Below are 27239 nucleotides of genomic sequence, written 5' to 3'. Positions count from 1 at the left end.
AACTGTCTCCAACTGTAACAGCTAACACAAGCTGCGGTACCCCACCGGACAGTGACTACAAGCACAAAATGACATCAAAGTACATGTGAATAAAGGCAAGGCTTCCTGTGAACTACCGTACATTAACACAGCCAACACAGCTTGTTGGCTGGGACCAGACCATTGAAACCAGTTTTCTTGTGAGCACTGCATGTTTCAAATGATTCCATGGTCTTTTCAAAATCATGCAATACAGTTCACTGCAGCCTATACAGGTCGGTTATACATTAAGGTGGACATTTTTTACATTACAGAGTACGACACACAGACAGTTATGTATATAAGGGTTTCAAATCAACTTTCTTATTTTTGGCTTCAGGCCACATGATTAACATAAAAGCCCGCAAATAACACGAGTCTATGTGTGGTGTGTGTGAAAAGCTATCGTGCCATGCCCTTAATGACGTTGGTTTTTATTTTTTTATTTTTTTGTCGCTCCTGCAACCCTGCATTGATGATTTCTGCTGGGCGAGTTGGTGAGCCCGCAACAATTGATATATAGCGCGTGCCACAAGACCAACAAAAAGTAACACAGACTACAAGCTAGATGCAAAATCCTAACATATTTATATTTTGTTTACCGTGCTCAATTTTTAAATAAGTGAAACAGAAAAGCCAATTTGAATGCCCAACGTACAGCGGCCTAACTTGCAAACTTGGAGCGACGCCTATGATCGCAAGTTACTTTAACTGAGCAATAGTATCCAATCCGGACTCATTGCTGCTGCATAGGAGCATTCATTGGTGATCATACTTGCTTAACTGCGATTCACACATCTCAGCAGCAATCGTGTGTGCTCCACCAGCTTTAACAAAGTGGAGGATGTGTAGAGATCGCGAAAGTCATCCGAACTTTATCGTGATACAGAAAGTTTAGTGGAACGGGTCGATGATGGTGGGACTTGTGGTCATGCGACACCTTTAACAGAAAACAACAGCCATGTCCAGTGTTAAATGTATTACATCAATTTCATATTTTACTCGCTTTCTTATCAGTATGCGGGCTCCATACGTTCCACCACATAGACACACACTAGAAAAAAACGTTAGCTGGGGTTTAGCTTTAGTTAAACCCGGTAGGTTGCGTAAGCAAAGCCGACATTGCTTCTCTTTCTGTTCTTTCTTTTTCTTCTAAGGCACACCGTGGCTACCGGCCGCGGCCACCCGACGACTTGAGCTGGGAGCCCAGCAGCAGCCGCTCATGGCGACAGAGGCGCCCCCCCTCGGCAGCGGCGCTACTCCATCTGCGGCGCACTGTGGCTACCGGCCGCAGCCACGCGACGACTTCAGCTGGGAGCCCAGCGGTAGCCGCTCCTGTTGCCATGGCGACGGCAACGGCGCCACTCCATCTAAGGCGCACCGTGGCTACCGGCCGCGGCCACCCGACGGATTGAGCTGGGAGCCCATCTGCAGCTGCTCTAAAGGTCACCGTGGCTACCGGCTGCAGCTACGCGAAGGGGCTGAAGACTGGAGTAGTATTGCTTACGCAATAAAACCAACACACATATGCGGCTGCCACATATAATGTTCACATACATGAAGAGAAGGAGTGAACGTGAACGTTATATGTGGCAGCCGCAGATGTGTGGTGGTTTTTTCTAGTGTGTGTCTATGTGGTGGAATTTGTGACTGTCATGCTTGGAAGATGTGTGTTGAACTGGTATGATTGTGCTGCTAACTTTTATTGTTGGCTAGACATCTGCTTGGCAAAGAAGAGGTGTGCGAAGGAGATGTACTTGGGTGTAGAAGAGGAAGTTGTGGCTGAGTGCTGAAGAAGAAGTGCATGTTCAGTTTCATACTACAGTTGGTAGTGTGCACCTGTGTAGTGTTTCTATTCACGTGTTTGTGTTCGTTGCGCCGCATTTCTGGGTACTATGCAACAATTTACTCTCAGTAGTCACAATGAGCGCAGCTGGATACTCACATTTTATATGACTGCTAGTATGCAATGCCAGGACCAAGCTTTTAACCACTACAAAGCAGTCTAGCTATGTTTAGATGGTTTGAACAATGGGAGAAATTAAGGCACTCTATCTGCTAGGCCGAAATTACCGTTCTACATAGGCGCATCACTAGTGAATGGAACTGCGAGAGAAGGTGGGATTGCCGTGGACTGCCCACCTTCACGAAAAGGGCAGAGGTGGCCGCTCTGCACTGCAACAATTAACCGCAATCCTAGACAGTCACATTAAACAACTGTGACCTCACAAGGAATGTGGATGAAAACACCAATCCATTTTCTCACTAAGCTGTCCTGTGCCCACGTGCTGAGGAGAAAGAAAGAGGGGCACCCACCGACACCATTGGCTGCCCAGATGTTTCGTGGGTCAAGGCGCAGCACCTGCTTGTACATGGCCAGAGCACGGTCCTGGTGGCGACGCTCCTTGTCCCGGTCCCGGATGGGCTGGTGTAGCGTCTGCAGCCACACATTTCCCAGGGCCACCAGGGAGTAGGCATCACCTGGGGCCCCCTTGAGGATGCGCTCAAACTTCTTCTGGCCCGGCCCCCACTCCTGCTTGGCCAGGTGAAGGTTCCCAATCAGGGACCACGAGTCGGGGTGTTCCTGCACGGTGTCACACCAGAGGCAAAGCCAATAAGGTGAAAATCAAATTGTGTGCACACATCATGGCAAAAACATTTTACTTTTCTGAATGTGACCTAAGCCTATTGGTACTGAAATGAATATACCCCCCCTCCCTCCCACATACAAAATACAGAGTGAATACAAAGTGCCACCTTAAAACATGGGCAAAACCATTAAGTTCAAGTCAGCCAACCATGCGAATTCTATGTTGATTCAGCACCTGCTCCCTCTAAAAAACATGCATAATAATAAAGCTTCTTTTTCTTCTCAACGATGACAAGATGTACTAGACAGCATTTTAAAAAGCCTAAAACACTACAGCCCCATTCAACTTTCACACAAAGCAGACATCAATATTGAAACTTTGTTTCTGGCAACAGGGACAAATGAGACAGCATGAAAGGTTAGGTACCACCGACCAAATAGGCAATTGTCAAAAAATAACGTTTCGGCTTCCACACGAAAGCCTCGTTCACTGGTTGGAAAGTTCAAAGCATGAAGCTTAAGTGCTTGCACTAATCGTCCCAGGCATCTCGCGTACGTGGGCGGAAGATTTCATGAAACAGCGTGAGGCCTGTCATTTTGCCATCTTCACCTGATTCACTTGAAGGGCTTCCTTGAACCAATCAGATGCCTCGTAGATTTGGCCTCTATCCCTTGCCATGCAGCCCAGACGAAGATAACCTGCCAATAAGAGAAAACATTAAAAAATTGTGAGATGTGGGACACAAGATCCTGAAGCAACACATGAGCTACGATGGGCCCCATAGTGGACAACTGCAAGTCTAGATTCCACAGCACATGTGTGCTTCGCATTTCGATGGAGGCAAAATGTGAACAGCCCCCGCGTAGCCCCATGATCTACTCAAGATGTAAACTTTTCCATACTGAGCCCCAACACCATGGCGTAATGGTTAGGGCACTCGACTGCTGCACCCAAGGATGTGGAATCGAATCCCAGCTGCAGTGGCTGCTATTCGACGGAGGCAAAAAGTAAGGTGCCCATGTGCCGTGCACGTGCAATATCAGTGAACGTTAAAGAACTCCAGGTGGTCGAAATTTCCGGAGCCCTCCACTACAACATCTCCATTAGCCTGAGTCGTTTTGGGACGTTCAACCCCATAAGAGAAACCAAAACTTTTCCGTACTGACGACAGCTGAGTCAAATTTAAGGTGAATGCCGGTTGTCCAGTATACTATTCCCTTTCGTCAACATAATTTTAAGCATGCTAATGTCTTGCCTCTGACTCAACAATCCTATGGCAACAGAAGCTAGATGGTTCAAGGTGGCTTCACAAACTGCACTTAATAAAATAGCGGACACTTGTGCTGGGGATGATTTCCAATTGACACCTTCCTAGCTTTGTTTTTTTAGAACATGCAAGGAACCATGCCCTGCTTCCTAGACTTTGTAACTTGGCAAGTGCAAAGTAACATTACTCTAACTGAAACCCACATAATTTGCATTGTTTCGTTAACTCAAATTCCAATACTTTGGTTAGCTGGCTTAATGCTCCGATTAATGTGGTTTAGTATATATCTGAAAACCAGTGCATAGTGATCAGTTTTTTTTTAAACCACGAGACCAGCTGGAGATGGCTGGTTGTTTAAACAGATCAGTGCCTTTCACCAATATTTTGTGTTGTGATGGTGCTTGTACTAGCTACTATATATGTGTAAGAAAATGCTTAAAAATACCGTTTGTATGCTTAGATATGCATAATAAAGATCACATCTAATGGGGAATAATATTAGGGCCACCCCTGGATCACTCATACTTCTGATAAGAATCTCTAGTCCCCATGTAGTTTGGAAAGAAAACAAAGGTGAAAAGTTTGTTCAATATGACCTTTCACCAAGAGTCGCAGCAACAGCATTTGCTAATAAGAAATACACAGTTTCTGAGCAATTTTCTAGCTTCTCTGAAAGCAGTAATAGGTTTAATAGCTGCAAAGAAACGGTTAAAGCCTATCCCATTCATGGAAGACACAATCACCGTATGACAACCTGTGCCCCTTTACCGTATAGCAACCTGCACAACAAATATTGCCTTCTTTGCATGACAGCAGTTTTGAGGACAATAAAGGATACAAGAAGCCAAAGGCTGCTCTCATACACTCCACTTTTACCCCATCATGCACTGCATACAAGTTTCCATGCCTGCACAGCTGATTCGCCTCTATGCATGCAAAGTGACCATGTGGCCCCCGTCAGCAGCGCTACTTTAACTCTTTCGGGACCGCCCGAAAAGAAGGCAATTGTGATACAACTTGGAAAATATTTTTTTATTCAATGACATTTTCTGCTAGCTTGTTGTAACATATATTGTTATGCAGCTAAATGAACACACTTTCACGAGAAAAAAATTGAGATGCCTTAAAAATATACATATCACAAAAAAATCTCAAAATATAACTTTTCTTCTTAAAAGAACACAAAAAAGAAGGAAATTCTTGAATACGGAAATAAAGAAGAGTAATAAAAATATTTCAGAATATACAAAATGTGATACAATGCCTCTTTTCTAACTTCAAGACAAAAAAAAGTGGGAGGCTTATGTACAACATTTTTTTTGTGTGTGCTTTCTTGCGGCCTGACGCGAGGTTGACGCCATGGTTCTCAATCTGCGCCGCCGCCGCGCCAAAGATTAAAATCTCTCCCGCGTCGCCGCCTGCCGTGAAAAAGGCAAACTACACCAAAACCGAAAGTTTAGATACTAGACTACTCACTAGATGGCGACACGTGTTCCAATGAGCGGATATTTGAGCTTGAGAGCGCGCGCGATTTGATCGTGCATTTTTACACGATGGCCTATGGCGCGGTCCCGAAAGAGTTAAGGGGTACTATGTGCCATTCTACATACTGAATGTTCTGACGAATCACTAAATGCGAACAACACAGCAGTACTCTTGCATAGAACTTTCAAAAAAATCTTCGGAATGCAATAATGCAAGATATATACAGTCGAACCCGGTTATATCGAACCCGGATATATCGAATTTTGGTTATATCGAACTCACGGAATATCCCCTTGAAAATCCCATGTAAAAGTATAGGAAAGCCGTGTCATATATCGAACTCGATTTCATCGGTCGTTCGATATATCGAACTCCGCACCACGCACTGGAAAGTGTGCCTTCCCCAAAGACGATCGCATCACGCTTGGCCGTTTGCCGCGTGACGTTTTCAAGCCACGCGCAGAAGGAATGAGAGGGGACAGTTCTGGACAGCGCCGCGCCCATTCCCCAAAGGCGTGCGCATCTGCAGTTATTGTTTCCCGCGCGTCAACACATGATGTTTGCAAGCCATGTGCGTGGGTGTGCCCATTCTTTTGCGGAGCTATCTCTCTCCTTCAGCACGCGCTACGCATGCGCCAAGCCAGCTCAGCCCGTTTTCAGACAGACGTCGGATGCTTTCTCCAGCGTGTGTTGCGAACCCTCTGCGCGCGGCGGCTGACATGGCTATGGCGCCTGCGGACGTTAAGAAGCGGCAGCTCTCTCTGTTTTTCTTTCTTTGTTTCTTTCTTTCTTTTTTCTTTTTTTTTTCCGAGAGTCATCTTTTCTTATCGTTGTGCTGTATGCGCGACGTAGCGTAAGATATGGCGGCCGCGGACGTTAAGAAGTGGCAGGCTTTTTTTTTTTTTTTTGGGGGGGGAGGGGAGCCGTTTATCTTTGCATGTATGAATCAACGGAAGCGCGCGGTCTGCCGCTGCGATCATGACGCCCGCCCCAAGCGCGGCGTGATAAATGGAACCAGGCTTGTGCAATCAAGCCATCACAGGCACTCTGCCAAGTTCGCTCCCGGCCACCGGAGGAGCTATAAAAAGATAAACGCAATTATCGCTGCGCAGCATCTTGGCACGCTGCCAAGAAATGAGCTGTGGATGAGACGACCGAAACGGAGTCCGACATGCAAGCGAAAATGCTAGCGATTTTTGCCACGGCAACACAGAAACCTTGTCGCGGCAGACCAAGATACTTTGTTGGGCGAGTTGGTACTTATTCATTATTGATATAAACAGCGCGAACACGAAAACAAGGGACAAGAAACACGAAAGCCACAGCGCATGTACTGTGGCTTTCGTGTTTCTTGTCCCTTGTTTTCGTGTTCGCGGCAGAGGGACGCAGTTCCAACAAGTTGGAAATTTTTCGCTCTGTCGCTGACGCTCGTCGCCGAGATCGCTCAATCGCTTGCATGTGAGCGAGCTGGTCTTAACGCATTTTTTTTGTTTTTTCAAATTCTCGGGTGAAAAAGTGGAGGGTGGGTTCATTATGCGAGTGGATTGTTTACGCGACACATGCGGTATCGTTTTTTGGCATCGTAAGTACAGTCACAAGCCGATTTTTGTATATCGAATTATCGATATATTGAACTATTTCGCGATCCCCTTCGAGTTCGATATATCCGGGTTCGACTGTATATCCAGATTCAACATACCATGTATGGACTGCAGTGATTCGAAGAGTGACGGCCCTATCAATTCCAGATTTCTGGTTCTGTTAGCTTCCAATAGTCGCAATTCATTTAAAGCCTAAAACAAGACGAGCTCTCAGACACAAGGCAACCTTCCCAGTGCAGTAGCCACGGGTCGAGAAGAAGGCCTGTACGAGATGCTACCACTCACAGTCAACATAGTTAGGATGCTCTCGAAGGATGTTCTTGTAGGCCTGTTCAGCCCGGTCAAAGAGGCTCAGGGCCTCGTACAGTCGTGCCAGGTTGTACGTGGTGGTCACCGAAATGGAGCCGTAATAGTGTTCGTCGTTTTGGGCCTCCGTGCGGCTGCGCTCGAGGGATGCCTCGTAGAAGCGTCGTGCTTCCTGCAGGTTGCCCATCCGAAAGTGCAGCGCCCCAACGTTGTTCAGGATCTCTGGTGGCACGTCTGCTTTCACCTGTTGTCGAGGCAGAAAGTTGCCAAATGTTACCCCCAATAAAGCTGTGACAGAAAATGCTGCCATAGCAGGGGCAACGCCGTAAGTTCGATGCCTCAGAGTTTCCACACATTCAGAGGGAATATCAGACTTGCTCTCAGCGCACTGACAGTGCACTGTACGGATAAGAAAGCAGCGTCTCACACGCCAGCTGTTGGTGCTAGCTATGAGGTCTGTATGTCTGCACACCAGCACTGCCCAAAAGCCCTGGGCTCATATTGTATGATGTTGTCTTTTTAATACAGCACATCGCTCGAGTGCCCTAGACTAGCAAGGCGTGCACCTTTGATGCCAACTGAGTTAGCAAGGTAGCAGCAAATTTGTGGTAAATGCGCTGCCACATAAAAAAAGAAAGTTTACAAGCCTGTTACTTTAACAAACGCTCATTTGTAGTGCTTGTTAGCATATGAGAAACAAGTTCCAGGCCGAAAAAGTTGAAAAAGCAATAAGAAGCACAGTTGTGCTATTTGAAGGGACACAATAAAATATCAATTCTTTCTCATTTTGACACAGTGGAAGACACACAAGGCAAAATCAATTATCAAAATTAACTGAAGCAAAAGAAGTTGTGTTAAACAGAAGTCCACAGCAACCATAGTGTAATCATAATCAACAGATGGAGAACTATGAGTTTGTTCAACCTTATCCTGGAGAAGACGGGTGGCTGTTCCGTAGGCTGAGAGTGCCCCTTGGACATCACCCTGTTCCAAGATTTGAGCCAGCTCTATCCAGGCCTCCACATCCTCGGGGAACTGTTCAGTCACCTGGATTCCAAAAAAAGATGCAATCACATGTGTAAGCATCATTCCAATTGAGCGCTAGCTGCACCCAAGCTACAACAGAGATGATTGTTGCAGCAGTAAAGGAGAGAAGGATACAATCTCACAATACACGTGACAAGGACCTGAATGTAAAACAAGAAATTGTAGACTTTATTCAATTTCACTATAACCAAGCTTAAATGTATACACAATGTGCAAATGATGGGAACTGAGATAAGATAGAGGAAAAAAGTAGAGAAACAGCGCTACATCAGAACTTGCCTTCTTGAGGTGGGTCTTTGCCTGGTCTCGCTTGGACTGACTTGATGAGTTGGCATACAGCGATCCCAAGATTTTCATGGTCTCATAGTTGCCAGGTTGGGCCTTGAGTACTTTCTCAAAACACTGTGCTGCATTGTCAACGTCTCCCCGAAAGATGTACATTTGGCCGAGGCCAAAATGCGGTAGCACAAAGGATGGAGGTGCAAATTGAGTAGCCTGTTGGTGAAGAAAACAGCCACATAGCATCACTGCCACAAACAAGAGCTGAAACAACATAAAGAAAGAAGCAGACTTTTTAATAAGATGAAGCATAAAGGCAGAGCTTAAAAATTTTGGTGCCATTTTTCTTCTTGTTAACCTTTTTGACTGTTTTTGCCATGCGGGTACTGCGCTAAATGCATAGCGTTAAAAAAACTTTGACACTGGGGGTGAATCTTTTTTTCGGAATATTCGACAAAGGATTGATGTTGAGCAAGATATTCCTGTATAGGGATCAGCCCGTGGTTTTTGCCTACGACCACTAAATAATTTTTAGTTGAATTTTTCAGCTGCCGAGAGATGGCTGTGACGTCACAATCAAGCCTAGGTCATGCATGGCATGAAAAAGCAGCAACATAATCGCTGACTTGATGCAGGCTGTCTTTACTGTTGCAGTGAATTATAACGACACAGGAACATTTATATTGCTGTTCTTTTTCCCCGTCACGTGACCTAGACTTGACTTTGACGCCACAGTCATTGCTCGGCCATTGAAACCAAAACAAATGAGGAAAGAAATTGTTTGATCATAAATCATTCAGCGGCCGTAGGCGAATGTCACGTATTTATCTGTGTACACCAATGCCTTACACATCATTGCAAGGGGTTAAGTATGAACCCAAAAAATTAGGTTCCTATATTCCTCTAAAGAGGCCTACACCACTTCCTACACCACTGCTGGATCACTTATAAGCATAAGAACAGTGAAAGCCACCAATGTGCTCATATGATTGCATGTACAGTGCAACTTCCTGGAACCATTCCCTAGTGAGACAATACTAAGCAGGGCCAGTACCATATGATGGTTGCATTTGCATAATCGTTGCCCTAGGCCATTTGGTTAAGCAATGCCCCACCCACCATTCATTCTTCACCATTGGCTCAGTGGTGTTGCGCCAGGAAATGACAACTAGCAAGCAATACAAAAATGAAATGAAATCGCATAATACTGACCCTTGCTGTGTTAGCCCAAGGTAAAGAGTAGCCTGGTCTCAACAAATCAGAGAGATATAACTACGACAGGTGCCAAATATGTTACTTAAACATGTGAGATCAGGCTTGATAAAAGGTAACTTGCATAAAAGGAACAAAGCAATGTGAAAGGATCTGGGTCTGTGCAATACCACAATTTATAACGCCGCATCATTAGGTCATATTTACATGCAATAACACAATTTAAAGCACCACTAAGTCATACTCATAGATTTTACATAAGAACCATATGCCTTCTATAATCTTACATATCCCAGCTTCAGGTTAAGAAAACTCTTTAGGCAGTGTGTGATGCTTACTGCCCAAATTGTGTAAGAGAGTGATAAACCCGGTACTATTTCTGAATAAAGAGCATAAGATTCCATCGGACCTGGCTGAGCTGACATTTCCTAACAGGCCTAGAAGCACAGGGTACCCTCATCTCAGCTCCAACCCATACAACAGACTTTTTGCAACGTTTCTGCCTATATCAAAGATCGGAGTGCTTTCAACTCAGGTCTGACTGGGAGGCACGACAGTACCTGGTAGTAATACTGGAAGGCCTGGTCATAGTCCTCCTGGACGTGGAAGGATCGAGCCAGCTGGTAGCAGCTCTCGGCCCGCATGGCCTCGTTCTCAGTGTTGTGGAAAGCGTGCAGAGCCAGGTGCTGCACCTTGCTGTAGTCTTTCTTGAAGAAGAAGTGGTTGGCCAGTTGGTTGAGTACCACGGGGCACGACGGGTCAACCGCGTAGGCCCGCGACAGCATCTGGACACCGGCACGCGTCGCCTCGGGCCCCTTGCGGTTCAGCTGTAGCACGGCCAGCCCTGAGAGGGCACCTACGCACTGTGGGTCCAGGGCAAGTGCCCGCTCAAAGGCCGCCCGTGCCTTCTCCTGCTTGCCCAGGCGGTAGAGGCAGTGGCCCATGCCCAGCCGCACCTGCGTGCCACGTTCCTCAACACATCACGCAGAGACAATGCCATGAGAGAGGGCACAGTGCTGAAAGAACACAGGCTGCAAAGTGTGCTCAGCTCTTTTTATGCACACTATATTGCACACCATTGAGGCAGTAGGGTACTGTACCCATTGCTTTTGTTTACTGACAGCTTCATAAAGTCTCTCATGAAGAATACTTCTGCCATCAAGCGTTCTACTGAAGTTTTACATTTCAAGAAGTTAAGGAGGGATGAAGGTCATGAAAACTTTTTCGTTATTTATCCAAATATCTTGATGAAACTTAGCAGGTGGGTACAGCATAAAATGCTATTTCAAATATGCATTTAGATTTCAATATCTCGTCTGGAGGAGACAGTATGGAAAAATAACATATTGCAATGCAGTCGTTTGTCACACCTCATTATGGAAATATCTCATTTAAAAAGAGCTTTTTAAGAATAAGTAGACATTTCAAAAGCCGACAGCGCATCCTAAAGCTAAAAAAATTCTTATAATGTCATTTTGTTAATCATAAATAAATCCCAAAGACAAAAAGAAAAGTATGTGGCAATAACCCAAATTTGATCTAATTGCTAATGTATCACTTTTGAGGAAAGAAAAGGGGGGGAAGCTTTAGGATATAGCTAAGGTATTGCTGAAAACAACCATATCAAGTGTACTGAAATCTGTTTATGAAAACATTATCGAAACTTTCATAAGACAAAGGCATTTGACGAAAAAGGACACTTGAGGAAATTGCGTTCAATGTTTTACGGCCGCAGCCACTTTTGTCCATTGAAAACAAGGCAAAAGATGAAGCTTTATATGCATCCCAGTTGTTACTGAACACTACAACACTGGGCCAGATCCCGCGACGGTTCCGTTCGGGAACTGGTTCCTTTCGCCGCTCCTAATTGGTTGCTGCGCCACGTCCGGCGTGACCCCCAAAACTTCCGGAGGCGGCTCCACGTTTTTCGCCTATGTCACGGAGCGGCACGGGGCGGGGCCACCGCTCCGAAAGGAACCGTTTTGCCGGCCGGCGCAGGAACCGCGACGAGTTGGTCTGCTTCGAGATGGAACCGCTCTGCGCTCGCTGTGGCGCCTCATGGCCGTAGTCGAGCGACGGCGCGCGCCGTGCAGCTGCTTCAGTACGGCCGTGGTATCCTTTTTTTTTGTGTGTGTGTGTGTGTTTTTTTTGGGCAGCGCTTTGCGGGTTTAGTAAACTGACGCAGTAAAAAAAAGAAAAACGAGACAACGCCTTCTACATGTCTCAGGTTTTGCGGCAACACTGGCTAAGGCTGCGTGCCGATTGCGAAGCGAAGTGGGGACGAAGGGGTATGCCGGGCTGCCGTCAGAAGCAAAGGTGCTCTACTCGCTTCGATCGCTACTTTGCGATCGGGAGCTCTCGGCCAACAGCAGTGCGACCATTTGAATCCGGCAGTCGTAGAGACAAATAATTCGCGTCCGTAAGTGCGGGCTGAGTTTTCCCTCCTTCTACATCAGCGGAAGGGGAGCAGACCGTGGCTGACTGGGTCGAGTGCAGTCGGATTCCATGTGTCATCGGCTGCGTCCTACATTGACAGCTATTCACGGAAAGGTCGCGCATACTCACGACGCTTGAGCGGCCGATAAGGCTACGGACACTGCCCCGCTACATAGGCAGGCGCGGACGCGCCGGCGCGGTGCCGGTATCAAGCAGCTCGTTCGTACTCGCAACGGCGGCAGCAACTCCTCCGTCAAAGAGCTAGCGTGATTCGGACTGCATACTACGGGCGTTGTAGACATCGTTATTAGGATATTTGCAACTCTGTGCGAAAGGCAGAACTTACAAAAACTTCACAGCGAGCGAGAAAGCAGACGACGCCGCCGCGCGCGCAACACCATCTAGCGGCGAAGAAAGGTACTCATGAGCCAAGATAATTGCTTGGCAGTTGTTAACAGGATGCTTCTAAGAATATTTCAGTCTATTATTCACTAGTGTGCATTACTATGTAATTATTAGATTTATTTTGTGCTTAACACCACTTTGGTACAAGTATTTGGTACCAGAAAAAGCCACATGCTCGTGATGGACACGCCTACGATCTGGGGCCATCGCTGATTGGCAGCTGTCTTTCCCGTCTTCGCCGTGAGCTGGCGCCCGCTGTCTTGCTGACGTCAAATTGACGTCATCTTGAAAGATAACGGTTCCCGAAAGGAACCTCCGCTGGATACGGCCCCTGACTTCATTGAGGTCAGTTCATAAAAACTTTAACAGAAATTCGATATGCCCCTGGAACTTAAAAATCACTTTTAAATTTTCCTGATGATACCACAGGGTCCTGAAATGGACATTTAACTTTATTTATGGCCAGCACCTCACGTAATTTTGCAGAGAGATGTATTTTTCTCAGTAGATTCTAAATATGTAATTATGGTTGTGCTACTGGTCTTAGATCTAATGTTACCTCGAAGTCGAGAATGTCATTGGAGCATAACTAGTGGAGGTTTGTGGAGGGTTTAACATCCCAAAGCGACTCAGGCTATGAGAGATGCCATAATGGAGGACTCCAGAAATTTCGACCAGCTGAGGTTCTTTAACGTGCACCGACATCGCGCAGCACACGAATGCCTTGCTTTCCGCCTTTATCGAAAAGCCGCCGCCGAAGCCGAGATTCGGTCGCGCATTTTTGGGCACAGTAGTCAGCGCCGTAACCGCTGCACACCCCCGGCGGGGCGGAGTATAATTACTTTAATTTCTAGCCCAGCTTGTGCCAATCCATCACGTGATGTCAAACGCGCAGAATGTTTTGCAATCCCACTGGTTGACAGCACGACAGCGGCAGCAGCTGCCAGCATCACCACCACAACATCACTATAAGGGCAAATGGGGGGTGGGGAGGGCGTAGTCTGAGGCAACAGAGCCAGAAGGAGAGCGCGTGTGGTTGGTGCGGTCACACTGCAGCTGTGAGACCGATCATGAAGGCACCTGGAGCTTATCGCGTCTTCCCGCTGCCAGTCTGACTACCACCATTGCTACAGGAAATCGAATGTTTGCTTTACATTGCAGGTGCTCACTGCAATCGAGGATGCAAAAGAACTCAATTTCTTTTGTATTTCTAGCTGGGGTTGACTTTGATATTTTGAATTTTTAAAAAATTGAACTAAAGAGCATGGTGAAAATATAATTTTTAGAAAACCAACTTTCTCGCTTCTTTTCTGTTTTTTGCATCTTGAAACCTGTGTTCCCCCTTAAAAATGCAAGCATGATAATGATGCACTGCTCTTTCCGACACTGCTGCTTTGTGTTTACTTGGGCAACACTAAGTTCCCAAGTATTCACTGATGACACAGATGTTACTGCATTTTCTCTCACTAATGAATAGAAGTCAGAGACATATTCTGTGTTGTTGTGCTCGCAACTCGCCAACTTTGCACAGAGTAAAAAGCTAGAATGTATGCACGAGCAACATAATCACAGTATTTATAAACGTTAAAGCAAAACTAAATTTATCCGTAAATGGTACAGAGCAGGCTATGTAACTTTCTCCGGATGCTCAAAACCCTCTTTTCAGAGCCCCACTGCTGAGAGTTCTTCACAAATTTTAAAGTGCAAAGAAAGGTTCACGCCTTCCCTGACACTAAAATAATTCATCATCAGCCTGATTATACCCACTGCAGGGCGAAGGCCTCTCCCATATTTCTCCACTTAACCCGGTTCTGTGCTAGCTGCATCCACTTGACCCCTGCGAACTTCTTAATCTCATCCGCCCACCTAACTTTCTGCCGCCCCCTGCTACGCTTTCCTTTTCTTGGAATCCAGTTTGTTACCCTCAGCGACCATCGGTTATCCTCTCTTCGCACTACATGACCTGCCCAGGTCCATTTCTTCTTCTTAATTTCTACTAGAATGTCAGTAACTTGAGTTATTTCTCTGACCCACTCTGCACGCTTTCTATCTCTTAATGTTACCCCTACCATTTTTCGTTCCATAGCCCTCTGGGTTGTCCTCAACTTAAATAGAACTCTCTTGGTTAGCCTCCACGTTTCAGCCCCATAGGTGAGTACAGGCAAGATGCAACTGTTGTATACTTTCCTCCTGAGCGATACCGGTAAGCTGCTAGTCATAATCTGCGAGTGCTTGCCAAATGCGCTCCATCCCAATCATATTCTTCTTGTTATTTCCTTTTTGTGGTCCGGATCTGCGGTTACTACCTGTCCTGTCCTAAAATAATTATTACTTGCCAGAACTTGTACAGGTGCCTTTGCATTCAGTACATCACAATGAAATCACAACACTACTGGTAAAACTAAAGAACACTAACAGAATAATATAAAAAAAAAGAATGAAGACACTCTTGAGATATTAGTGTCACAAGGTACAAGCACCCTGTTCCTCGTTTCCCAGTTGTGGCCACGTCGCTGCTTTCAATCCTTTTTCTTTTTTATCTTTTTTTTTTGTAGAGGACAACAGTTTTGGGGATCGCACCCATGGCAGCTTTCATGTCCTGTCATAGCTGGCGTATGTGCGAGCAGGAAAGGAGAGTTGGACTGCGCTGAGCACCGCGGTATGAGGCACCCTAAGTGGCGTCGATGTTTGCCGTTCTTTGTATGCTACAGTGGGAACTAGCGTATATGCTGTTTACAGTGAAAAGTCCTGCCGATAAATTTGCAGAGTTGTAGCGCTCTCTGCCAGCATAACTAGCTGACAAAGGCTTTTTTCCTAAATATACAGCAGTCGCAACACTGGCGAGTCCTGTATTTCGAATATATATCCTTGCTCCTCAATCTTGCCCCCAATTGCAAGTTCTTTTGTGTTTTTAATTGGGACATTTCCCTTTCCATCTTTCTCACAGCATCCATGCCAAACGTGACTTCAAGAAGAAGAGACAGCCTCGGCACACTGGAGAGATGCAGTTGCAGCTGCTACTGGACCGTTAGTAGCTGACTCGCTGATGTTGCTGCAGGCCGGCTTCAACGACGACATTCCTAAAATGTGCTGCCCAGGAGGACGTGGGGCGAGATGCGAGTGCAGCTGCAGCGCAGCGAACAATGCCACAGGGACAGCTTCTCTTTGAACTGTTTGTGTTAAGCAACAATTGAGCTGACCCAATGATTTTCTTGTTCAATATTTCAGTGCAAACTAATCCAACACTGCTGCATAGAGACTATGACCGTGAAAACATGTTATCAGACTTGATAACAAATGTCACCTGGGCGGTATATCGAGTGCAGCTATAAAAACGCAGATCACTGAATAAACCCTGCTCTTTTCTGATTGTTCACTGAGTGTGGGCGCGTGTGTCGTGACACAACAGTGGCAACGAGAGCGGAGACCAGGCCGGAGCGAACTAACCGCGGTGCGGTCGGTGTTAGTGATGCCTGCCGATCGTCCCCCGGATTTCTCGAATCCTTGCACGAGACGCATTCAGGAATGGCGACAATGAAGAGTTTGGCCAGAAGCATATTTTGATATCCAGCATCAACGCATTGAGAACTTTGTGCACCGCTGTGAAGAGTGTTCACAAGCCAGTGCAACAATGCCCGCAGCTCTGCTACCAGTACCCTGGCCGAAACCAGACCGAAGATGGTCACGGCTGCACCTTGATTATGTGGGGCCGGTAGAAGGGCACATGCTTCTGATGCTTGTGGATGCGATAACCAAGTGGATAGAGGCCGTACCTATAAAGAGCACCACCAAGGAAACAACTGTCGGGACAATAGGAAAAAGTTTTGCCAGGTTCGGTCTACCATGCACGCCGGTGTCTGACAATGGACCCCAGTTCATCTCGGCCGTTTTCCAGCAGTTCGTGGCTTGTAACAACATTCAGCATATCACATCGGCACCCTACCATCCACAATCCAACGGCTTGGCTGAGAGAGCAGTCAGGCCTATCAAGGATGAACTTCACAAAGTAAAGGGTGACAGTATGACAGACCGTCTGGCTCAGTTTTGTGCTGTTACCGCCGAACTCCAGTGAAAGATGGGAAATCACCAGCGGAGATGATGTTGGGATATCAAATCCAGACAAGATTAGATTGTTGTGTTCCCGGTCAATACGTCAATGCTGACTCAAACCGGAACAAGTCTCTCATGTTGTTCTCTGCAGGTCAACCCGTGTGGCTTCGCAGCTTTCGTTCAGAGCCCAAATGGTTGCCAGGCGTCGTCTCATCAACACAGGGACCACGGGTGACGACAGTGGCCTGTCCGGGCGAACGTTAAGGCTGCCATGCAGATCAACTACGACCTCATGCTGCTACACCCCCGAAGGCTAAACCAATCACCACTACTCCATCCGCACACCAGGTAACCCAAGAACCTGATCAGACGCAAGCCTCTCCGTATCGATATGAATAGCATTCGCCTACTAGATATTGTCACATTACTATACTACTGCCCACCTGCACTGGAGTCCACAAAGTTACCTGTACAAAGCAACGACCCTGGCCTTTCGTAGTCAGCTTGGTTTAGAATAACTACAGTCACAGAGGAATGTTACACATCTCTTGATAGCCCAAAAGAAGCACGTGTGATGACAATTGCTGGCTGTTTCACAACAAAGCCTAATCGTAAGCCAGCCTTGCTAAGAACAAAGCTAGCGGAATTGATGGTATTCCAGCTGAGTTGCTTCAAAACCTCAACAACGACGCTGTTAACACACTGCATACATTATGTCAAAAGATTTGGACAACCCTGCAGTCGCCACAGGATTGGAGGAGGTCAGTTTACATCCCCATTCCAAAGAAAGGCAGTGCCAAAGATTGTTCCAACTACCGCACGATCGCGCTTATTTCGCATGCTAGCAAGGTGATGTTAAAAATCCTGCAAGGTAGGCTGCAGCAGTATGTGGATCGGGAGCTTCCGGACGTGCAAGCTGGGTTTCGCAAGGGCAGAGGAACTAGAGACCAAATTGCCAACCTTCGCTGGATCATGGAAAAAGCAAGAGAGTTCCAGAAACCCATTTACTTCTGCTTTATTGATTATGCGAAAGCGTTTGACTGCGTAGATCACAGCAGATTGTGGCAAGCTCTCCAAGAGATGGGAGTTCCAATTCACCTCATCTGTCTCCTCAGGAACCTTTATGAAGGGCAAGAGGCCACAGTCAGAACTGGGCATGGTCTTACTGATTGGTTTCCGATTGAGAAAGGGGTGAGGCAAGGCTGCATACTGTCGCCCTGCCTATTTAACCTATATGCAGAGTGCATCATGAGGAAGGCCGGTCTGGACGAGTCTTCAGCTGGAGTGAAGATCGCTGGAAAACGCATCAACAACCTTAGATATGCGGATGATACCACTTTAATGGCAGAAAGTGAAGTGGATCTCAAGAGACTTCTGATGCGCGTACAAGAAGAGAGTGAGAAGTTTGGGCTTAAACTGAACTTTAAAAAGACGAAGATCATGGCGTCTTGCCCTATCAAGTCCTGGAGCATCAATGGACAAGAAGTGGAAGCTGTGACAGATTTTCTGTTCTTGGGCGCCAAGATTACCTCGGAAGGAGACTGCAGCCATGAAATTAGGATGCGCCTGCTTCTGGGAAAGAGAGCAATGGTTAGCCTTGACCGCCTAGTAAAGAGCAGAGACATTAGTCTGCCAACCAAGATCCGTATAACCCGTGCTATGGTCTTTCCAGTTGTGATGTATGGATGCGAGAGTTGGACTGTGAAAAAGGCTGACCGCCGAAGAATTGACGCGTTTGAATTGTGGTGCTGGCGAAGACTCTTGAGAGTTCCTTGGACTGCCAGAAGATCAAATCAGTCGATATTGTCGACCATAAACCCTGACTGCTCATTGGAGGGTCAAATTCTGAAGTTAAAGCTCAGCTACTTTGGTCATCTGATGAGAAGAGAGGAGTCGCTGGAGAAAGATTTGATGTTGGGAAAGGTTGAGGGTCGCCGGAGAAGGGGTAGGCAGCGAACGCGATGGTTAGATGGCATTCTCGAGGCATTGCAGATGAAGCTATGTGATGTTAAGAAGATAGTGAAAGACCGGAAAGCGTGGCGTGACATGGTCCATAGGGTCACGAAGAGTCGGACACGACTGAACGCCTGAACTGAACTGAAAACGATAGCTCTCCAGTGCTATAGCAGACCACCTGGATTAAAAAGGCACGGTTTAAGCAACAGTAAACAAAGAGTTTAAAAATAGAAGAGCAAATTACATTGCACTCACCTCGGCGGGACAGTTTGGGTTGGTACGTAAAGCTTTCTTGTAGAAGGCCAGCGCACCTCTGTAGTCTTTCTTGTTGAATGCAATGCACGCCTTGCCCAGAAGTGATGGAATGTTGTTGGGAGACTGGCAGGGAGAGAGAAAAAACAATGCATATTAGTTACACTTCCTTGAACTTACAAATACATAAAAAACATGGAGCTAAATGAATGCCTAATAAAGAAGCTCACCTGGTTGAGAACGAAGTTGAACTGAGCATCTGCTTGGTCCATTTTGTCCCCTTCCAGGAGACAAAAGTAGGCTCGCCCAAGCAAATGGTTCTGAAAAAGAGATGCAGGGCATTTACAGCTGCAATGATGGAACTAGTTGATCACAGATGGTCCAAAGCGAGTCTTATTTAAAATCCTCAAGAAGACTTATAAAACAGTAGCACAGTATTCACTGATTGTGTACTAAACCAGTTATTTTATTGCTTGGCTAAAGCAAAAGAAATAGATAATGCGGACGAAAAGCATACATACAAGGAAAACTACATCAGCAGGAACATTTAAATAAAACTACAAAATGAGAAAGTTGAGCTCGCACTACAAAAATATTACATGACATCTTACTGGAGCTTCTGCAGAATAAAACTCTTTCCCGAAATGTGAGTGGAATGAAACTATGTCCAATGATTTTTTGGAGCTATCTGCTGTGTTCATAGGAAAGTTGATTTAAAACGGTCCCAAATTTATAAATCACCATTTTGCATAAGATTTGACTTAAAGTGATAAGGAGTGATGTACAATGCAGTTAGAGTAACTGTTCAGAATGCCGAATCATAAACTGAATCACTGTAACATGCACTCAAAGTCTAATAGTTTTCAGACCTATGCAATCAACGTATTACGAGGCAAGTTGCACTAAGAGAACAGGTTAAGGAATAGGGAAAACTTGGGATGTTGTTATCACAGCCAAAAACAACTATTTGCAATTTTATACCCATAAGAAATTGTACAAAACATCAGCAACATGTCTCATTGCTCAAACTGCAATTTCTGCTGGGCAGTTTTACTTCCTCTTGTCATGCACGATAATTAACTGAATTTGTACTTTGCAACCATAGTATACATACCACTTAGCTCATCTAATAATGTTACCCACAGACTGAGCATCTCAGACAACAATAGCAGTTCTGGATTTCAAAAAGCATAACATTAACAAGACTCTCACCATATTGGCATGCAGTTATCACGTGGTGTCATGGACAAATAAAGCAATAATATGATGCACATCGGAACGTAAAAGCAGGAAGATTTTTTTTTAATAGAGGACAGATAATAACGAAACCGCTTTCCATTGCTTTCAACACTAACTATGCCATCATATTAACTATACCATCAGGCAAAGAAACGTTCACACTTCTGAACTGACAATTTAATATCCAGTTCACACCTCATTTGTCCCTGAAAGCTAACAGATGCATTCCCTTATTGCCTCCCGGGAGATACGACTGCCACAACTCAGAGGCAAGTCACTGAAGTTGGCATCTGCACCAGGATGTCGTGTCACAGCCTACCAGCCTCTGACCTGTGTGTACATGATGATTTTGTCGGCAGTTGTGTAGAGAAGAGTGGCCTTGGTGAAGAGCTCATGCTTGCGATCCTTGTTCTTCTCCCGGCTGGCCTTGTGCACGTAGTAGGCAGCCAGTGTGTCCAGACAGGTCATCTGGTCCTGCTCGAAGTCCCGGTAGTCGAGGCGGGCCTCAGTGCGGCCAGCTTCAAGTAGCCGCACGAAGTCATCCACCTTGCCTTGGCGGTAGTACTCCAGCTGCAGAGCCAGGCATCACAGGCCAAAGAAACAAGAACATAGATTTCAGGGAATTCAAACAAAAGATACCAGTATGCAATGGCCATCATGCAAGAAAGCGTATATAGTACATAGCAAGTGTTATCCCCTCACATAATATCTCCTTGAGAGACAAGGACTGAAGAAAGAAACTAGTTCAGATGGGTCCACTGTAAATTCAATTACCACAGTTTCCAGTATATAAATTGCACCTTTGTATAAGTCTCATCGCCCTACAAACAATAATTTTATCGAAAAAAATGCACTGATAAGCCGCACCAGTATATGAAATGCACCTGTTCACTCAATAGAAAACTCGTTGAGGATCACGCTGCAAGAAAGTGCTACATGCATGCGGTGTGCGCCGCATATGCACATATCCTGTGATATGCAGTGCTCAAACAGATGCTGCATGTGGCACCCAAAGTCTGAACAGTACTTTTAAACAATGTTTTTTTGAAGAAAAAAGGGAGGGAGATAGAAAGGAGGAAAGGTCGGAGCAGAGAGGCAAAATATGCACCGCCAACTAGCAAATCGCCTGGCCTTCATGGTGGACTTGCCTGCCCGGAGCACACTGGCGGCCTTGTGCCAGTCCCAGATAATTTTTTCGCTAACCACAAACTGCCTTCCTGGAGTCTGGTACCCATGCTCCATGGTAAATTCAACAGCACGTAGCTTAATTTTGCGTCGCAATTTTTTTGCCTTCAGGAGACGCCGTGTTTAGCGAAAAATAAGACACAACGTGACAAGTGTGAAGCACACATGGCGGCGGTGGTGAAAAACATTTATTGGTGTGAAGGTCAAAAGTAAAGAAAATTACACAGCTGCGTTGTGAGCGACCTTCGGGTTGTTGGTTGTGGCGTCCAGCATGTAAAGCCGCTACAGCGATCAATGCAATGAAGATGCCACAGCGGACGAAAATGATGCGAACAGAAGTGACTCAAAAATTAAAAAGTTACTGGCAAGTTACCATATCTAAATGAACAACATATATTTCTATTTTAGAATTAAACTGTCTATAAAAACTTATGAGCTGAATTTCTTTTTTGCAAATACATTTCAGTTCTTTCAAAATGCAGTTAACTGTGCATGGAAGACGACTGTGTGCAGTTGTGGTGCATAATTTTCTTCCTAGGGCGCATGCTTACGCCAAAACTGTAAATTGTTGCGTTTAACGTCCCGAAGTGACATATGGGCTATGAGCGACACTGTAGTTGTGACCTGCGGATTAATTTAGGCCCCCACACTCTTTTAACGTGAGTTGACCTCGCGCAGCGCACAGACACCTTTTCGGGCACAGACCAAGCGTGCCCGACGCCAGCCCGGATTTCCTCCATACATAAGTCGCACCAACAGATAAGACACACTGTCGAAATTTTGAGAAAAAACAACACAACTTATACACCAGAAAATATGGTATTTCTTGACTGTTGAAGTTGCCATACCTAATACAACAAAGTTTAATTCAAGATAAAAATTTTGCAGTTCTTATATTTCACAAACCTGGGGCTGTAGTAAGAACAAAGAAACCAGAAAATGAATTCCTCGGTCCCGAAACTGGACATCCTCATTATGGCTCATGCAGTATTAGGGTGCTTGACACCCGTCACCAACAACAACAGTACTTCAAGTGTACTGAAGCCTGTGGTATGCATGCAGAGATGCGCACAAAGACGGTAGAGAAGTCAGCCACAACAAAGGATTGATTTACAGAGCACTCAACACTTAATGCACAAAAAAAATGTTGCTTCTGTTTCTATTTATCTTGAATTGCGAGCAACCTGCACAACTCAGTTCACTCGAGGAGTAAACTTCATCTACAGATTTCCTGCTTTGAACGGCTTTTTCACTAGTTGTTAGCGGTAAAAAACTTTGCCCACAACCTCATTATTTAAATTCGCTAACACCTTTTCTTAAACCCCAAAGTTGGACACCACTAATGAATCAGTTATGGGAAGACAACAGTAGTATGCTAGTTGGCCAAAAGCTGCATGTGGATAATGAAGGATGTCATAGAACAGGACTCTGGATTCATTTTGACCAGCTGGGATGTATCAACGAGTGCCGATACTGCACACCATATAGACACTTTTACATTTATCCTTCACTGAAATCCAGCCGCCTGCTCTAGAATGTATGGGCAGACAGGAAGCGACAAGAGATATAATCTACTTTGCCACTGTTACTAAAAGCTGAGAGGCCCAGGCTTAGCCGTAACAACTGGCTTATAACGTTATGCGCTTACAAATGGTTGCCTGCCTGTTCAGAACTTGGCACTGTGCATAACACTGGCACTGAGGATAGCAAAACTGTACTGCCGCAGTAAAGTGACAAAAAACAGTGTCACCTCTGTACGCTTCCAACATTTCCTTGTTGGCACCACTGGTTGCACTGTTAAGACACAAATTAAAAAAGGAAAGATAACGACTCACAGGTTCACTGCACTGTAAACTAGTGGTGAGACCCTACGGCACAAGGAAACCGCGACCTCTAAAACAAGGAAATCAAGTTCAGCAGGTTTATTACACTGATCAAATTTTTAAGCCCTGATCAAGCCACACTGGCTAAGAATTTATCTACATCGTAGTTTAGTCCCGCTTTTGGCTTTAAAGTACAAAATAAGCTTTCCTGCCATTTTTCTTTTCAGAAATACTAAGCGGACTGTCAGTATGTGCCGAAGATTAGCCACTTCTCCGTCTCCTTTATTATTATTATTATTATTATTATTATTATTATTATTATTATTATTATTATTATTATTATTATTATCACTGCTGCGCACCACGTTTCATCGCTATCAAAGGAACAGTGATACTAATGGTTGCAGGAATACAGAAGGTCTGGCTGTTACGAACATAATCGTGTAGTTGAACTTTTTGCTCGCGTTCTCTGACAGGTATCACCAGCTATTACGTACCGCAAGGTTGACCCATAGGTGGAGTTGAGCCTGCTCTTGTCGGAGAATGCCCAGGACTTCTTCTCCGTCCGGGAGTTGATCCACATCAAGCTCGATCACCTGGAACAAACACGTCACGGTCTGGCCAGGTATCGAAACGCGAAGAAAAAGGCAGGTAGTAGTACTGCAAAGCTTCCGCCACGACCGCTCCACATGCCGACCGCAACCACGATGAAAGCCAGGAAACAACACGAACTTAAGCAGAGTGAATTGTTGGGCGAGTTGGTTGGACATTATGTTAAAACAGCGCTAGAAACACGGGTAGATAGGAAGACAAACACATAATGCGCTGATTCAGCGCAATGTGTGTGTGTGTCCTCCTATCTGTCCGTGTTTCTAGCGCTTTTTAACTAATAACACGAACTTACCTCATCGGTGTCACGCAACGGGATCTCTATGGAGCCCGGCATCCTGGAGGGCTTTCCGCAGACAGAAACAATGTTATAGTCAAGAAATCACAGCATGTGACACTTAACTAACTCAACTAAACACCTGCAGCCGTTCCATTCTGCTCCTGCGTGCGTTGTTTTGGAAATGGCGATGGTAGCGATGGCACTGACAGCGGAAGCAGGACAAGCTGCTGCTTCCGTTATACTTTGCGCTTTTCGTTTCGGTTTCACGCGCGGCATTTTCAAGTTGTTAGGTTCTGATCCACTCAAACAGTTACAGATTTATTTATAGGAAAGGAAAGGCGAGGTAACTGTCTCACTTGCTTTCTGTGGACATCGCAACCGCGCCGTAAGGGAAGGGAGGAAGATGGGAGAGAAAGTGGAAAGTGAGAAAGAGGAGCCGTAGTGGAGGGCTACGGCGTAATTTCGACCACCTGGGGATCTTTAACGTGCGCTGACATCGCACAGCACATGGACGCTTCTTAAATTGTGACGCGCCCTGAAGAAAAAGTAGAAAGAAAATCAACCATTTGGGAGAGAGAGGCAATGAATAATTCACTTGGAAAGGCACTCTGCTACTCTGCACTGGGGAAGGGGAAGATAGGCAAGAGGTACGTGCATAATGGTGAGAAGACGTATGAAATATAGATAGGCACGGTAATAATAATAATTGGTTCGCAGGAAGGGAAAGGCGCAGTATCTGTCACCTGAACCGCGCCGTAAGGGAAGGGATGAAGGTGGGAGTGAAAGTGGAAAGAGAGAAAGGGGAGCCGTAGTGGAGGGCTACGGTGTAATTTCGACCACCTGGTGATCTTTAACGTGCGCTGACATCGCACAGCACACGGACGCCATTTCGTTTCGCCTCCATCGAAACGCAGCCGCCGTGGTCGAGTTCGAACCCGGGAGCACCGGCACAGTAGTCGGGCGTCTTACCCCTGCACCACCCCGGCGGTGCAAGCCACGATAACCTGTATCACAATCGCGAGTCGAGTCCTGTGTCGCTCAAGAAACGGCAAAAAGCCCGCATTGCCTATACAGCTTTCCATCTCCTTGCACAAGCCTTGCTGTGGTCAAAGCGTTTTAAAGACGTGGCCAGTGTTATCCTTTCGCGCGCATGCACTGTGCTCACGACTAATACATGCTGCATATAGTACGTGATGCCACAAGTGCAACATTCTGTAGGGCCAGCATGTCCAATTAAATGTGAGTATTAGGCGTCTCTCATAGCTTGAGTCGCTTTGGGAGGTTAAACCCTACAAACCAAACAACTAAATGCAAGCATTTGGGTGTGAAAGCCATGCTTAAACTCATGTCTACATATGTAGTGTTTCTCTTCGTGGTGTTCTGCCCTGATGGGGCTGGTGCAAGTGGGTCACCGCTGCTTGCGGCGGGGGCTGGCCTGGCACCGAATTTTTATCTGTTGTCGGCCGTCATTGCACACGCCACCGCTGGTGGTGGACGACGGCTGTTGTTGCGGCGCGCGTCTTTCTTTCCCTCTTGCTTTTCTTTCTTCTCTATATTCCCTTCTATCTGCACGAGGCAGCGGAGGTGGCTCAGCTACAGAGCCAGTAGCAGGCCCGTGCATTTTCTTTTCCTTCTTCCTACAGCCACAACAACAACAACATATGGAGCAAGCACGCATGATGGCGTGGGATTCTCACGCAGAACAGAAAATGACATTGTCAAATTCTGAGGCGGATGTCTAGAGGCGTATGGCTGGGCACTGACGCGTTCCAAACAAGAATGACAACTTTTTGCTTACTTTAATCTTTTCACACCACACAGTTCGATGTGAAGCAAAAATTTCTATAGAAACTGTACTAAGACTATTCGGTGCTCGACACACAGGCGCTACGGTACATAGACTTTATATGGCAGACCCAACCGACTGTAATCTTTCATTCATTTCATCAAGTCCTCAAAAAACTCGACGAGCACCGCGTATTGTTCCGCCACTTTGTCCGAACCAACGTTGGTCGGAACCGCGTTGAAAGATTATCCTACCTGAACTGGAGGCACGTTTGTGGTGAAACCGTGCAGAAAGCCTGTTGTGTTGACCTTTTTTTTTTTTTTTGCGTAGTAAGTCTTACAGAGCTGCTTATATGCTTTGGTCTTACACGATGAGAAATCAGAATCTCTGTGTCGATATTGAAAGAGCGAAAAACGCGAACAGCTCTGGAGCGCCCAAGCAAGCGTGATACGTTTTCGTAATGATGCTAGACGGCGCTACCACTGCCATCTCTGAAAAATGGTCGGTCGGTCGGTCGGTCGGTGGGTCGGTCGGTCGGTTGGTTGGTTGGTTGGTTGGTTGGTTGGTTGGTTGGTTGGTTCACAGGAAGGGAAATGCGCAGTATCTGTCACACTTGTTTTGTGGACACCTGAACCGCGCCGTAAGGGAAGGAAGGTGGGAGTGAAAGTGCAAAGAGAGAAATGGGAGCCGTAGTGGAGGGCTACGGAGTAATTTCGACTACCTGGGGATCTTTAACGTGCGCTCCCCTATGGCTCCCCTTTCTCTCTTTGCACTTTCACTCCCACCTTCCTCCCTTCCCTTACGGCGCGGTTCAGGTGTCCACAGAGCAAGCGTGACAGATACTGCGCCTTTCCCTTCCTGTGAACCAACCAACCAACCAACCAACCAACCAACCAGCCATTTTCCAGAGATGGCAGTGGTAGCGCCGTCTAGCATCATTACGAAAACGTATCACGCTTGCTTGAGCGCTCCAGAGGTGTTCGCTTTTTTCCAGCGACACCAGATGGCGCCACAACTGCATTTTGTCCATCGAAAGTTTTGCGTTGGCGTTTTTTGCTCCCTGAATCTCTTCGCAGACAGTTCTGGTTTTTCGTCATGCACGGCTAAACCAGGTAAGCATCACGGTCAAATTTGCTATGACCAAAGGTCGACCACGCGCAAGCCTTGGGCGCGGTTTCATCGCGAATGAGCCTCCGGTTGTGGCGGAAAATCTTTCAAAACGGTTCTGAAAAAGTTTCAGAACACTACAATCACCTTGTAGTTATGTGCCATTCAGATAAAAAGATAAAAAGTAGCGAAAATGTTTGTCTTCGCCGGAGGTAGTGGTTATGGCGTTTAGCTGCTGGCGTGCGCACAGGGAGGGAAGAGGGGTGGGGCGCCTTCCTTTCCCCAATCCTCGGAGGGAGACGCCG

General features: G+C 46.1%; 1 protein-coding gene across 1 annotated transcript in view; it reads right to left on the bottom strand.

Annotated features, from left to right (window-relative positions):
* Ctr9 (RNA polymerase-associated protein Ctr9) overlaps positions 1-24236 on the bottom strand; it is a 43514-nt gene extending 19278 nt beyond the window's left edge. The window contains exons 1-11 of the mRNA XM_084594519.1: positions 24057-24236; positions 23650-23748; positions 20475-20714; positions 19136-19225; positions 18909-19031; positions 10367-10762; positions 8595-8810; positions 8193-8315; positions 7248-7512; positions 3219-3307; positions 2335-2602 (exon numbers count right to left, since the gene is read on the bottom strand). Coding sequence (XP_084450645.1) covers positions 2335-2602; positions 3219-3307; positions 7248-7512; positions 8193-8315; positions 8595-8810; positions 10367-10762; positions 18909-19031; positions 19136-19225; positions 20475-20714; positions 23650-23748; positions 24057-24098 — 1951 coding nt within the window. The 5' untranslated portion in view covers positions 24099-24236. The remainder of the gene's footprint in view (positions 1-2334; positions 2603-3218; positions 3308-7247; positions 7513-8192; positions 8316-8594; positions 8811-10366; positions 10763-18908; positions 19032-19135; positions 19226-20474; positions 20715-23649; positions 23749-24056) is intronic.
* Between the last annotated feature and the right edge of the window lie 3003 nt (positions 24237-27239).

This window comes from Amblyomma maculatum, chromosome 2 (assembly GCF_055883805.1).
Source record: "Amblyomma maculatum isolate TAMU_Amacu chromosome 2, ASM5588380v1, whole genome shotgun sequence".
NCBI classification, from domain to species: domain Eukaryota; kingdom Metazoa; phylum Arthropoda; class Arachnida; order Ixodida; family Ixodidae; genus Amblyomma; species Amblyomma maculatum.
The sequence above is the reverse complement of the archived record's forward strand: the minus strand, read 5'-3'. Positions and strand labels throughout refer to the sequence as shown.